This window comes from Mastigoproctus giganteus, chromosome 1 (genome assembly GCF_048544385.1).
Source record: "Mastigoproctus giganteus isolate SK-2022 chromosome 1, ASM4854438v1, whole genome shotgun sequence".
In the NCBI taxonomy this organism is placed as follows: domain Eukaryota; kingdom Metazoa; phylum Arthropoda; class Arachnida; order Uropygi; family Thelyphonidae; genus Mastigoproctus; species Mastigoproctus giganteus.
In genome coordinates, this window is record NC_143575.1 from 43,808,595 (window position 1) to 43,823,627 (window position 15,033).

General features: G+C 38.1%; 1 protein-coding gene across 3 annotated transcripts in view; it reads right to left on the bottom strand.

Annotated features, from left to right (window-relative positions):
* The window catches only part of LOC150090753 (hsc70-interacting protein-like), a 203,926-nt gene that overhangs the window by 116,037 nt on the left and 72,856 nt on the right, over positions 1–15,033 (bottom strand). For all 3 annotated transcript variants that reach the window (XM_090379869.1, XM_090379852.1, XM_090379860.1), the window contains exon 4: positions 13,684–13,768. In XM_090379869.1, the coding sequence (XP_090235995.1) occupies positions 13,684–13,768 (85 nt within the window). The remainder of the gene's footprint in view (positions 1–13,683; positions 13,769–15,033) is intronic.

Below are 15,033 nucleotides of genomic sequence, written 5' to 3' on the forward strand. Positions count from 1 at the left end.
TTTTACTGGCTTCAAAAAATTGCAGTTCAAAAAGTTATTGAAGACATAACTAATATTAGTAATTACCTTGGTTTCAAAGGCTTGGATAGGCTAACGTTCGAGAATCACTGAATTTGCATTCAGAACAGTGATGGCGCCTCCGTAGCTAGGTGGGAAGAAGCAGCAGTGCGTAGCACACGTTTCTTGATTAGACCGGGGTTCGAGTCCGTCACCACCAAATACGGAAGATGCGGAAAGGTCAGGGAATGACCACCGCATATCCCGGAGCAATATGGCCTTAGTTGCTAATGCTCCTAATAACAAAACAACACACCAGCATTCAGAACGGCTAAGTGACAACAATCTCCTTCAAATAGAGGAACATCATGTGTATGAAGAATCTGAAGAAAAAGAGTGCGAGTTAGATGAAAATGTTACTGCAAAGGAGATAACAGTAAAAGAACCAGGTGAAATCTTTAGTATTGCAGAGAACCTTAAACAAAAGGTAATGGATGTTGATCCTAACATCGAAAGAAGCATGTTATTTAGCCAGGGCCCAGAGAAGCTTGTTGTTGGATATTGGAAATTGTATGATTTAAAAAAGAAAGCCAAAACTGTTCAGACGACTGTGTTCAAATATTTCCATAGCAAATAGTTTCTTCATTATGTATTTTATGCAATAAACATTTAATTCTATAATTATTTTTACTATCTTTTACATGGTATGCAGTTAAAAAGTTATTTAAAAGGAATTTTTAAAATTCTTAATGGACATTCCTTGAAGGCCACGGACCAATTATAATTTTTCCTATTGATTATTATATTTGATTAACGCATTTCCGTTTTGCATGATGCACTCGTGGAATGAATTAATCGCATCAATCGAGGCCAGCCTGTACATGTTTTAAAGGAGTCCATCACTTTTACCTTAGTGCAATATTTTTCCATGGAGAACCCCAACTTAAGTGAATTCTCACCACAAGGCATGAGGAACCTAACTCTCGTGTACTATTAAGACCCTTCTGTATTATGTTTTTATATTTCTTTAGCCACATGGCTGTCTCATAGCACAGCAAGTTATTTTATTTTTACATTGCTTATCAGATTTAATAGTTGTATTTGCAACAGCAATAACATTTTAAATGACTGGGAAAATGTGTGTTTATTGTACAGTTCATAATTCACTTATTTTAAGTATAATATTCCATTTTTTTAAATATTGTATAAATGCTATATTGTTTTTAATGCTATTTCAACTACCAACTAATTGCCACCTTCCAAATTGGCAGACCAAAACCATGTCTCATGCCAGCCCTACATTCCTAAACATACCGAGATGCATCGAGGCAGTGTCATTTATCCCTTGGTCGATCCTCGAGTCATGTGATGTCCAATTAGCTGTCACCCTCCTTACTAATTGGACTCTCTGACAAGCTATGTGGCCACAAGAAAGATTATAATCTTCCCTCACTCTAAAGCATGGTGGTCCCACAACCTTAAAGAGCAATTTGACCTTAAGCAACACCTACACAAATTGTGGAAGCAGTCTCACAACGTTATGGACAGAACTACCTACTCTAGAGCTTAGTTTAACCGCATGAAATCCAAAGTGATTAAATCGTACCTTGACAGAACCATACACACAGGGAAAGTTCCATATAAGGATACCCCTTCAGGTTTCCCCCCTCAACTTGATCCCCAAAGCTGGCTTGACTACATCACCAGGTTTACCACCACTGTCAACCCAGAAGACCAGCCCACTACCAACATCTGACACCAGTTTTGACCCATTGACAACCAAAATAATATCTAAACAAGAGTTAATTACTGCCATGAACTCACTGCCAGCAACTTCTACTACTGGACCTGATGGGATTTCGCAATTTATGCTTGGCCATTGCCAAGCTACACCTTGAGTACAAAGGGATAAGCCTGAGTCCTTAGATCCAACAACCCCCTGTTACATATCTTTAACTCAGTGCTCTCAAAGCACTGTTTCCCAAGCCAATGGAGGGAATACCTAGTGAAACCAAGGCCAAAAATTTGAGTTCCATCACTTGTTAAACACTACAGACCGATCTCAAACTCATCTTACCTACTGAAACTGCTAGAAAAAATACTGCTGCCGATCCTCACTAAGCAAATCCTGCCAGACAACCCACCACAAATCCACTAGGCACTCCCACACGGATCAACTGTGACCAACCTTCTAGCAGCAACTAACAGAATCCTCACAGCCTTTGATGCCGTGCACATCCCATCTCTCCTAAAGCTACTAGAGAACCACTACCAGATAGGAGGCAACGCCTTAGCTTTCCTCACATCTCTGCTGAATAACTGCATAGTCAAATTATCTGTAGGTAACTCAAATACTGCAAAGTATTCTCAGTTGGAGTCCCACAAGGGGTAGTACTATCTGGCCTCCTCTTCACCGCCCTCATTGCTCCACTGGTAATTCAAAAGTTAAATATCCTGGTATATGCTGATGACCTAAAGGTACTCATGCCAATTAAGGCAAACCAAGACCCTCAACCAAATCTGATCAGAACAGCTGACATCCACTCTCTCCTCAATATGCATCTACCTCAAACAATTTGGTCTGCGTATCAATCCCGAGAAGTCAGAAATCATGGTCTTCTCATTAAAGCAACAGCCAACAAAAATCTATCCAGCCCACAATTGAGCCTCCATCCCGCTTGTCCAACATTGCATTGACCTAGGAATCAGATTTGACCCAAAGCTTCTTTTCGGCCAGCATATAAACATACTCTTCACAAAAGCCGTCAGGCTGAGATGGATATGCAAGCAACATCTGCACCATGTAACAGACAAATCCGCCATGGTGAGATACATTTCAACCATAGTGTATCCACCACTTCTCTATGCTGCAGAGATTTGGGCCTCTGCATCTCCCCCTACAACCAAACCAGTTTTCTCATCCGAGTATTGGCTTCTCAAGTGGGCGTGCCACAAACTTAGCCTGCCTCCCCAGCTCCAGACCACCACTTTGGCCAACACACTTAACACGCCAGGGCTTAAGTCGCTCATTAATGAAAGGAGGCTTAACAACAGTCAAACTCATGACCGGTCTCATCTCCTCCCCCTCCTGAGACAACTGTGCATGGAGGATCCCAGTGGCACACCTACAAGAAACTCCCCAGCTATGACCTCTGCAAAGACACCATCTGCCGGACTGGTTTCTTCCTCAACAGATGCTATCTCGAGTCCAGGACTTAGATGTTGACTTCAACAAGTTCTGTCGAGATCGACAATATAGGAAAAGAATACTCAATGGTATGGCCAAGGCTACTAATATTATAATCTGAGTCTTGAGCAATGTACATTCTTAATCCAACCAACTACGTACATATTTATGCACTTAAATGTATATCCTATAGTATGTATTTTGAAACAAATGGTTGCACACTCACTTAGGGTTTATATATATGTAGTACAGTAAACCCCCGCTATTCACGGTCGCTGATTTAATATAAAATGAAACCTAAAAAAATGTGAATTTTAAAGTGCCGTGAACATTTTCTGCCATAAAAAAACATGGGCACGGCTAAAATTATCTTTCCCGGTCAAAACAGCACTCAGTGGGTGGGGGAAAGGGGTGACAAAATCGCGACGGTGGATGTTTCTCGCTAATCCTTGTTCAGTATGTGTTATGCGCTTGTCATAGGAGGTTTCGTCATTTGCTTTTAATTTATATGCTTATAAATTGAATAAATTTATCAATTTATAAATTGATATGCTTACAAAAGTGATAAATCTACCGTTTTTCAGTGTAAGAAAGTGACTTTATTGTGGTCAAGTTCTTTTTAATCCGTACAAAAATATGGCTACAAATAACAAGGGAAATGTGAAAAGATCAAAGAAGGTGATGATATTAGCGAATAAAATTGAGTTATTAGACAAAATTTCTAATGGTGAAAGTGTCTCCTCAGTGGCAAAACATTATAAAATCAATGAATCAATGGTACGATCAATCAAAAAATCGGAAGAAAAAATCCGCCGTAGGGTCCGTGAAAACGCGCTAATTGCTTCAAAAATTTGCTCTGTAACTTGTGATGTTAAATTGGAAAAAGCTTTAAATCTGTGGATAGAAGACCGAACTCAAAATAAAATTCCATTAGGTTCACTAATCATTCGTGAAAAGGCAAAACTCCTTTATCAACACTTTAGCGAAACTGGTGATAGCACTGGCGGGATAAGTTTTTTAGCTAGCAAAGGCACTGGTTTGAAAGATTTGTTTGAAATTTCTAATCAATATTATATTTAATATTAAATTGTTTCTTATTTTCATTTCGATGCCATATGCTTGCATTTCACTATGTACTGTCTATGTACATAGTCATATTATGAAGGTACGTATAATACATACATAGACAAAATTTTACACTAGTTTTTCTTATGTATTTCATACTTTGGAGCGGAACCCCTTTATTACTATGGGAGCCATAACTCAATATTTGCGTTTTCGGTATTCGCAGAATTTCTCAGGAACATAACCCCCGGTTTACTGTATACTCAAATCATTTCTCTATTTTCCTTATTTATTATGCTATTATTTATTTATGTATTTTTGGCTTATTGAGGCAATAATGTCTGGCCACTGTGCCGTGACAGGCTGTTGCAACTACTATTATGTAAATTATCATTCTAAGCACTGCAATAAAGATTCTTCTTTTAAAATGCAACGGAGCTGATATTCGGGTGACACTCAAGTCAAGTGGACATAATGGCAAAGTTCGGTTGGTCTGTGACAGCCGTATCCTCTGCTTGCAACTTCACAATGGTGGGACTGTTAATAACCCTGGGTATAACCCCCATATGGACATTCTGAAATATGGCACCTAGCACACTGTGGGTGACCACCCAGCAGGTCGAACCAACATAGCAGAGGTTGAGGTGTGGTGCCCACCCCACATGGAATTCCACCCCTCCGTGTTACCAGACAATAATACTAAGTGGTAGATGACTCTCATCAACAGGTGCAATAGCACTACTTTGTTTATTGGAGGCTTGAAGTGATGGAACCCATGTTTAGTCTCCAGAGCAAAGCTCCGGTGAACCCTCTCCCATCATGCAGTATGATTGATGTCTTTTGAGGTTATGATGGACACATGGTTAGATCCAATCTTCCTTACAACTTGAGGGTACAACTATAAAATCTCACTACTTCTACTCTGCCAGATAGTGACTGGAGGGAGTCCTAAGTAGTGTGTATGTGGGAGGGGCATTATTGAGGCCACATTATGTCAAGAAGCTATGTATATTCTTACCATGTGCACTCCATATTGAAAAATTTCATTACTTCATACAGCATGTCCCTCCCACCTTTTCTTACTACTGAATACACCATGAATTTTCAAACTAATAGAGCAAACGTATCTGTGAAAAGATCTAAACCTTGAAAACACTTCCTCATTCATTTCACAAATATACATTGTCTCAGTTCTAATCTTGATGATGCCCATTTCCAGTTATGGTCTGCCAAACCCCATGTACTTTTTCTGACAGAATCTCAGTTATCAGTTGATTAAACCACTGTTGATCTCAGTGTCCGAATTATTTGTTGTATGATTCCTTTCACTTCAAAAGTGGTACTCATGCATTTCACTTCAAATGTGGTACTCACTAAGTCACTGTCAGAGAATTAGTAATTTGGAATCTCCTCTTTTTGATCATCTATGGCGTGAAATCTCTCTTAACACATTCTGTCAAATTCATCTGTTGCTTCTATCGTTCTCCCAAATCCACTAACTTCCACTCTTTTCAACTTGACTTTCTCCAGTCCAACTTTCCTAGCAGTGAGGTAATTTTCCTTGGTGATTTTAATGTTCACAACTCCAGCTGGCTTCCATTTTCTAGTCACATGGACCAGGTTGGCCAAGATGCTGAGGCTTTTGCAATTGCTAATGACCTTGCACAGATTGTTCATTTACCTACCACAATATTACACAGCCAATAAGCTTGATCTTTTTCTCATAAACAACTCATCTAAGTACACGGTCAAGGTGAATGGTCCTCCAGGCACCTCAGAGCACAACTGGGTGTAGGTCTCTTCTCCAATGGAACCTTTCTCTCATGGCCATTCCCAACTTTGTGTTGTTTCGCATTACAAGAATGCAAATGAGATGTTCTGTGAGATTTCTTTTCTTTTTCTTTTCTTTTCTTTTTTTTTTTTTTGGTTAGTTGTTGGCACATCGGCTTTTGTGGCCATAATGCACCTACCAAGGTTTTTGCACTACTCTGATCCAAGTCACTATCTGGCAGAGTAGAGGCGGCAAGATTATACACTAGCTGATCCGGAAGCCTCCTAGAGAGTTACCAATAGGTTCGGTCCAGTGTACTAACTAGCGGCCAGCCTGCGAACACCATTTTAGAGCTGTACCCTCGAAATGTAAGGAATATTGGATCTCACCACGATGTTCATCATAACCTCAAAAGTCATCAATCATACTGCATGATGGAAGAGATAGGGAAGGGTTGATCGGAACTTAGCTCTAGAGACTAAACATGGGTTCCACAACGTATCCAAATCTTCAGTTTCATTTTCTGCCTACATCAAATCTTGCAACATTTGTAAAGCAGTTATTAATCAGTCCAAACTAGATTTCAAACAGGCTAAGTGTAGAAAACATGCTACTTTTGCGAATGGCAGCCGAACATTTGTCTCTTGCCAAAGCTACTGGCCACAAGTTTTGCTAATCTTTGTTCCCACCTCTGTCAAAACTTTATAGTTCTATAGCCACTTCAGCCAAGGATAAAGCTGACCTGCTAGCATCCTATTTTTGTCCCAACTCATGTATTAATGATCTTGGTAAACCACCTACCACCATTCCCAGAATGCCCTACTCAATGCCTCTGTGGTCTTCCATCAAAAGGATGGCAGAAGGATTTTGATGAATCTTGATGATAAGAAAGCTCCAGGCCCTAATAGTATTTCTCCACTTATTCTCAAAACCTGTGCTCCTGAACTTACTCCTGTTCTGTGTTGCCTTTTTTTACTTTCTTATTCCAAAGGTGTTAATACTTTCCGCTGGAAAATTTGCTCATATCCATCCAGTTCCTAAAAAGGGTGACAAATCTTTCCCATACAATTATTGCCCCATTGCAATTACTTCTACTTTTTCTAAAGTAATGAACAAATCAATTAACTGCAAACTCTTAACCTATAATGAAACCTAGAAACCTATCCGATCAACGATTGCCAGTATGGATTCTGTCAGTGTCGATCCTGGTGATATTCTGGCTTATGTTACCCATCTATGGACAAATTTAACAGAAAAGTTTGGTAAAACTCATGCATTTGCTCTTGACATTTCAAAGGCTTTTGATTGTGCTTGGCATAAAGGTCTTCTAAATAGGCTTCAATCTTATGGTTTGCCAACTGTTTTTTGTAATTGGATATCCAATTTTCTCTCTCTCTGACCACTCACTACGGGTGATGGTAGATGGCTCTTTGTCTTCTGACTTCTCCACTAATGCTGGTTTTCCCCAAAGTTCAGTTCTTTCTCCCACTCTTTTCTTTTTATATATTAATGACCTTTTTCCATTGACTGGAAATTCTATCCATAGTTTTGCTGATGATAGAACATTCCATTCCACCTTCCAATTTGAGAAACCTAGCCCTGCACAACCAGCTTCAACTTCTCGAATATCCACTACCAAATCCAGAATCAAAGTCAAATGCCTATTAGTCTAATACTAATTCAAGCGAAGACTAAGAGTTTATTTGAAAACTTGAAGGCCAAAGAAAGGCAAAAATGTTTGTGATGAAACATTTACTGTAAGGCATGGATGGTTTCATAAATTCAAGGTTTGTTCAAAGTTACATAACACTAAAGTGAGTGGCGAGGCAGGTGGTGGCTGCAAAAAAAATTTTTTGCAATACTTGCAGATTTTATCGAGGAAAAGGGTTATCTCAACAAATTTTTAATGCATATGAAACATGTTTATTTCGGAAGAAGATGCCTAATAGAATATATATCAGCAAGGAGGAGAAGAGTGGGTCTGGTTCAAAAGACTGAATCACTCTCCTCTTTGGTGGAAATACTTCAGGAGATTTCAAATTCAAAACCCCCATTAGTTTATTGTTCCAAAAATCCAAAGGCTCTTAAATATATAATCAAAGTTTTGCTTTTTGTAATTTGGAAAACTATCAACAAAATACCAGGATTACATTTGCTGTGTTTAAAGGTTATTTCCCCCCCATTCCATTTCCAAAGTTAAAAATATTTCTACCAGAAGAAGCTGCCCTTTAAAATTCTCCTTTTGCTTGATAATGCCCATGGGCATCCACAAGATCTGGATGATTTTCATTCTAACATCTAGGTAATCTACTTGCATCCAAACACCGCCTCGATACTTCGACCAATGGACGAAGAAGTTACTGCACCCTTCAAGAAATATTATTTAAGACAGGCAGTAATGGCAATAGAAAGTGATAATGGAGTAACACTAGTAGTAGTAGTAGTAGTGGCACTTGATGCAAGAAAGCAAGTGTAGGAGCTTATGCAGCATCAGCCAAAAAAAAAAAAAAAAAAAAAATATCACACCATACCCTCCAATTGCCTGTCCAGTTTCTCCTTAAATTTATTTAACCTATCAACTTCCACAACGACAGATGGAAGTTTGTTCCAGCAATTAACCACCCGCTGGCTAAAGGCAAATTTCCGCACATCTATTCTACATCTGTCTTTTCTTAATTTGAACTTATGTCCCCGTAGGTTCGTATTCTGAACAAGTGGGAGGATCCCATCAGAATTCAGCGTGCTCAACCCATTCAAGGCCTTATAGACCTCAATCAGATCACCGCGCAGGTGCCTAGTCTCCAGCCACTGCAATTTGCAGAACTTAAGCCTCTCTTGGTAAGAGGATCCCTTCATTCCCCTCACCAATCGTGTTGCTCTTCTCTGTACACGCTCAAGCAAATCTACATCCTTCCTAAAATGAGGCCTCCAGACCTGTACGCAGTACTCAAGGCGTGGCCTGACCATTGCCTTATACAGAGGGACAATCACCTCCTTTTCCCTGCTAGCAAAATTCCTATATATCATTGACAAAACCCCATGACCTGCCCTAGCAGCCTGTCTACATTGCTCAGAAAACTTCATATCTGACTGCACAATTACTCCCAGGTCTTTTTCATTTTCTACCACCTTAAGTGTAGTACCACACAGTTGGTACGTTTCTCTGGGGTTACTTCTACCCATATGCAGTACTTTGCATTTGTCAAGGTTAAACTTCAGTTGCCACTTCTTAGCCCATCTGCCCAAATTATCTAGATCCTGTTGCAGTAGCACACTGCCATTACTGTCATTAACAACCCTGCCAACCTTCGTGTCATCTGCAAACTTCGACATTAAGCCTGATATACCTTCATCAATATCATTGATAAATATACAAAACAGTGGACCCAACACCGAACCCTGTGGGACTCCACTAATAACATTAGTCCACGAAGAGCAGCACCCATTGATTACCACCCTCTGTCTTCTCCCACTTAACCATCCTTTTATCCATTGTAGCAACTTACCCTTAATACCATTCTGCTCCAATTTGTACAGTAGTCTTCCATGCGCAACAGTGTCAAAAGCTTTCCTGAAATCCAAGTATATGATATCAAAATTATTTTTTGCATCCAGTTCCTTTGTGACCACATCATAATAACCAATCAAATTTGTCAGACAAGACTTTCCCTTAACAAACCCATGCTGTGTCTGAATTATTGCTGCAGTCTTGTCTAGATGATCCTGCAATGCATCTTTAACCAGTGACTCCATTATTTTACCCGGAACAGAAGTTAAACTAACTGGTCTGTAATTATTCGTGTCACCCTTCGAACCTCCTTTGTGAATTGGGGATACATTTGCACATCTCCAGTCCGTGGGAACCTCCCCTGAATCCAAGGATGCTCTCATAATTATGGCTAAGGGTTTGCTTAGTTGCTTTGCCGCCTCCTTTAATATAACTGGATAGATCCCATCCGCCCCAGGTGCCTTTCTTATGTTTAACTTCAACAATTTCTCCTCCACTTTGCTCTCAGTTATTACAAAATCATTAAGCACACTGCTACAATTTGATAACCTTCTTCCATTTTCAAACTGTAATGATTCCTCACGTGTGAATGTAGATGCAAAATACTCATTCAGTTTGTTTGCTATCTGAGCAGGATCATCAACAGTCGAACCATCGATGTCAAGTGGACCAATCATATTCAGCCCCTTCCTTTTAGAGTTTATATAAGTAAAGAAATCCTTGCTGTTTTTCTTAGCATCTTTTGCCAAAGATTTCTCGTAATCCGCCTTTGCCTGCCGAACCTCCTTTGTGACCTGATTACAGACTAGCTTATATCTGCTACAGGCTTCTGCGTCGCCTGATAATTTATATGCATCCCATGCATTTTTCTTCTCTGTCACGAGTCTCATTAGTTCATTTGATAACCATTTAGGCCTAAACCTTGAACAATATTTCTTCATCGGTATGAAAAGTCTAGTAGCTTCCACGATTAATTCCTTGAATGCTTCCCACTTAGAATTTACTGTTTATAACATCGTCAGTCGATCCCACTGTACAGAATTTAAAAACTGTCTGAGACCACTGTACTCCCCTTTACGGAAGCAAAAACCCTTTCCTTTACCCCTGACGGTAGTTACCTCTTTGGGTAAATCCCACTTCAGCACACTGTGATCACTGCCACCTAGTGGTTCCTTTATCTGCAAATTCTTAATACACGAATGATCACTGCTGATAACCAGATCAAGAGTATTACTTTCTCTGGTTGCCTCTCGAACATGCTGCTGCAGAAAACAATCATCCAATAAATCCACAAAAGTCTGACTAGTGTGTGAGTGACCAACCCACAAGTTCCAGTCAATATCTGGGAAGTTAAAATCCCCCATTATAAGACATTCTGATTTACTGGCCCACTCTATTTCTCTGTACAATTGTTCATTGTACTCATTCGAGTCATTAGGCCTATAACACACTCCTACTCTTATCTTTGCTTTTGCAGTGCTTATGTCACACCAAACTGACTCAACAGTGCACTGTCCATCTATATCAACTGGATGCACTTCTTTTGATTTTATGTTTTTCTTAATTAACAGCATAACACCTCCTCCCTTTCTGTCCTGTCTATCCTTTCTGTACACATTGTACTCCCCAAATTCCAGTTCTGCATTCCTTATATCTTTGTGACACCACGTCTCTGCTATCCCAACAATATCCGCCTTTGATGTCTTGACCAACACTTCAAATTCATCAAATTTATTTACTATACTTCTAGCATTGGTATACATGCAAGCATACATGCTCCTATGCCTATTCCTTGTTACCCTAACACATCCCATACACTGAAACAGTTTTGGAAAGACTATGATATTTACAAGGCCATAAAGAACACTGATGCTTCCTGGCATGAATTAACAAAAATAAACATAAATGGTGGATGGAAACATTTACGTTCCCTATTCGTTAACAATTTATCTTACTGAGCAAGTGGAGGATGAGACAAATATAGTCCAGATGGGTACACAACTTGAACTAAATCTGACAGAAGAGGACTTTAATGAGTTGCTATGTTCACATACCCAAGAGTTAACAAATGAAGATTTAATGGAACTAGATTATCATTGTTTGAGTCCCAGGATCCAAACTTAGATTTATAAAGGTGTCTGCAAATGTACACAAAGCAGTGTCTGGTTACAAAGTTATTTATGATGAAAAGAAGAAGGCCACAATACAAACTTCACTGGATTCTTTTTTTCAAGAAAACCAATAGAAACAGAAAGATGTAGATTCAATACCATCAACATCTTTAGGTGTTATTGGGCCAACTTTCGAAGAAGCATCTTTCTACAATTCTGAAAATGATTAGTGATAAATTATTCATGCTTATTTAATGTAAAACTAGGGGCTCAGCCCCCTGCTTGCTTTGCTCGCCAACCCCACGCATGCTTTTCTACGTAATATGTAGAGATATGACGGAGTAAGTCAAATCTTTTCCACGTAAAAGACACTGTCGAAACGCATTGATTGATATCTAATCAGGAAATGGCCTATGTAATTATTTACCTGTGCATTGTAGTGCATGGCATTCTCAAAGTTGAATAAACATCGCTATGTAATTATTTACATAGGTCACTTAGGAAAAGGCCTGGTAAAAATTCAGATCTTAGGTACCACTCCATACTTCGACTAAGAGTGAGGAAGAAGGCAGTAATTGGCAGGTGCCACTCACTGTTTAGCCCTGCTCCCTTTCCTTCTAGGTTGACATGCCTAGAGTGTCTACCCACCCCATCCCGCTGTTTTAAAATCGTGAACTCATTTTCCGATTTTAAAACAGCAGGATGGAGGTGGATAAACATCCTACCTAAGCCAAGCACTCCCCTCCTCGACGACAGAAAACAATCAAACAAAACGCATTCACAATAATCACGCAATCACAGACCTCAACTGTATAATCACTCCATTCTATGACCACACCCACTGTGCGGAGACAAGTGGCACCAAAATAATAGATTTTAGCCCACTATGTAATTATTTACCTGCATTTACATAGGTCACTTAGGAAAAGGCCTTTTGTTTCAGGTTCCATAATGCATGAGGAATATTGTTGCATCCAAAAGAGCAGGACTAAAATATTTAACTGAAATATTTACAAATATACAATATTCATTAATATACAAAAAACGTTACAATGGAACCTCAAATGTTAGACAGTGAAGCACGTGCACGAGGTTGGTGAACGTTATGGAGGCAGTAGTCAACAATTAATTGCATTTATAGTGACGTAATTGCCTTGCCCTCTTCTCCCATTGGCTTGAATAAATATCGCGAGGAGGAAAACTTTTTTAATGTATAGAGAGATAATGTAATTTAAAATAAAAAAGTGATTTTTACTTTAGCAAGTCAGGGTTTTTTTTGTTTCCTTTTTTCTTTTTAACAATTTGAGAAATTTTGACATAATAATATGGTAACATGCACTGGGTACTTGTTTTCAGCAAAATAATGAAATAATTTCTACTTAAACAAAAATTTGACTTATGAATGGCACGTCAGAACCTAACTCATTCATAAGCAGGGGAGTGCCTGCATATTACTACTATTATGATCATATTTTAATGTTACAAAGTGTTGCAATGATAATGGAAAAAAATATCAAGAGAAATAAGCAAACTATCTATATTTTAAAACGAGGATTTCAGGAAAATTCCACTGATCCACATCAAAACAAAATGAATTTTCACAAACACTTGCAAGTTAAAGAACAAGTTTGTTTAAGAGATGATACAATCTCCTACCACAAGGATTTCAGGAACTGTGTAACAAAATGCTATCCACAGGTCATGTTTAAATGATGTCAACATGAAGACTAAATGAAGAGATTAAATGAAGTATAAATGTATGCAAACCCACAAAAATACACAACACATTTTTTCAGTAGCTATTGAACAATGAACTTGTTACCAATTCTTCTGCCTCTCCTAAAATATAAAAAGTTATTTGTAATGCAATGTGATTAAATAAATTCAAGAAAATAGAATATGCATAATATTCCTTTTTGTTCATTACTTTGAGCTAGACTTCTTAATTCTGAATAATTATGAAACTGGAATGGGTCTGGCTAATGATTCCAAATATAAGAGAATTATATTAAGATAGTTTTAGAGATTCCTCATCAATACATACCAAGTTCACTTTCTGCACTTTCTTCTTCCTCCTTCTCCTCCCTTAATTCTTCTTCTTCAGATTTTTCAGAATTTTTGTTTTCATACTGATGAAAACAAAGAAATTACATGTATAATCTTTTAACAATGAAGAATAATATTACTATAAAACAATATCTTAAACATTGTTATAACAATGCAAAGTATGGTATCCTCACCATTGGGAACCAAAATACACTGGGGACCAAAAGTAGACTGGACAAGTGAAATATCAGTGAAAATCTAAAATGCACTTCATACCAGAACTGCATTTAAAATACAGTATAAACTTATAACTAATGTTTGGTAATATATAATAACAGTATTAGAGTAGTAATTACACAATAATTCTGATAGGCAGCATCATCAGAGGGAGTCTGTCACTATTCCACACTGCTTAGTATTGTGTATTCTGTGTGTTGGTATCTCAGAATGCTTTTTCACTTGATTCAAACTATGTATTCATGCTTGGATAGTTTTCTGCATGTTGAAAAAGCTGAGGATAAAGAAAAAGTAGTAAGGTCTTTCCAATATCATAATACATGCTGGAAAGACCTTTAATCAATCCAAGATATGTAACATGTATTTTGGATTGATTACTTTATTTTATTTAATTTTTTTTAACAAAAAAATAAAAAAGTTTAAGGGATAAATTGAATTTGTTATTTGATCTTTACTGTATTCAGGAATTTGAATTTCGCACAGTTTTTGAAGCTTGTTTGAATCCTACTAAATCTTAGATCTTTTCATCTTTAGGTACAGTCTTCCATCCACATTTAGATAATTTGAAGATTATGACTAGATGGCACAAAGGTATAAATCCTGTGCTTTGTTCATCTCCTTGTGTAGACCAGTTGTGTTATGCCAGTTTGTCATTGTGGATGTTTAGCATAGTCCCAGTATCAACTGTACCCTTTCATTCTAAAGCCCCACTTATGTTGGGTTTTCTCTCCTTAACTTGATAACATATAAAGCTTAGAAGTTATCAAGCATATTAAAACTCTTGAAATTTTATGTACGTGTTTAGAGGTAAACATGATTCAGGAAGCTGCCGTTACTTTACTATAAAGCTATTTCAGTGTGCTTTGGCCAATTCCTCAGTAGTCAAAGCAGTCTTTTATCAAAATGTATGTATTCTTAAAAATAAATTTTCAGAGTTAAAGTGACATTTTTTCTTTATTCATTATGATATTGTGAGGACTGTACAGACACAGGGTTGTCTGACATTGAGGCAACCCTGTTTCTCAAGATTTGAGTTCTATAAGTTCAGACTTTTACAAGTTTAGCTATGATATCTTTTTAGTCACATAATTCTAAGAATGGGGTAGTGTGC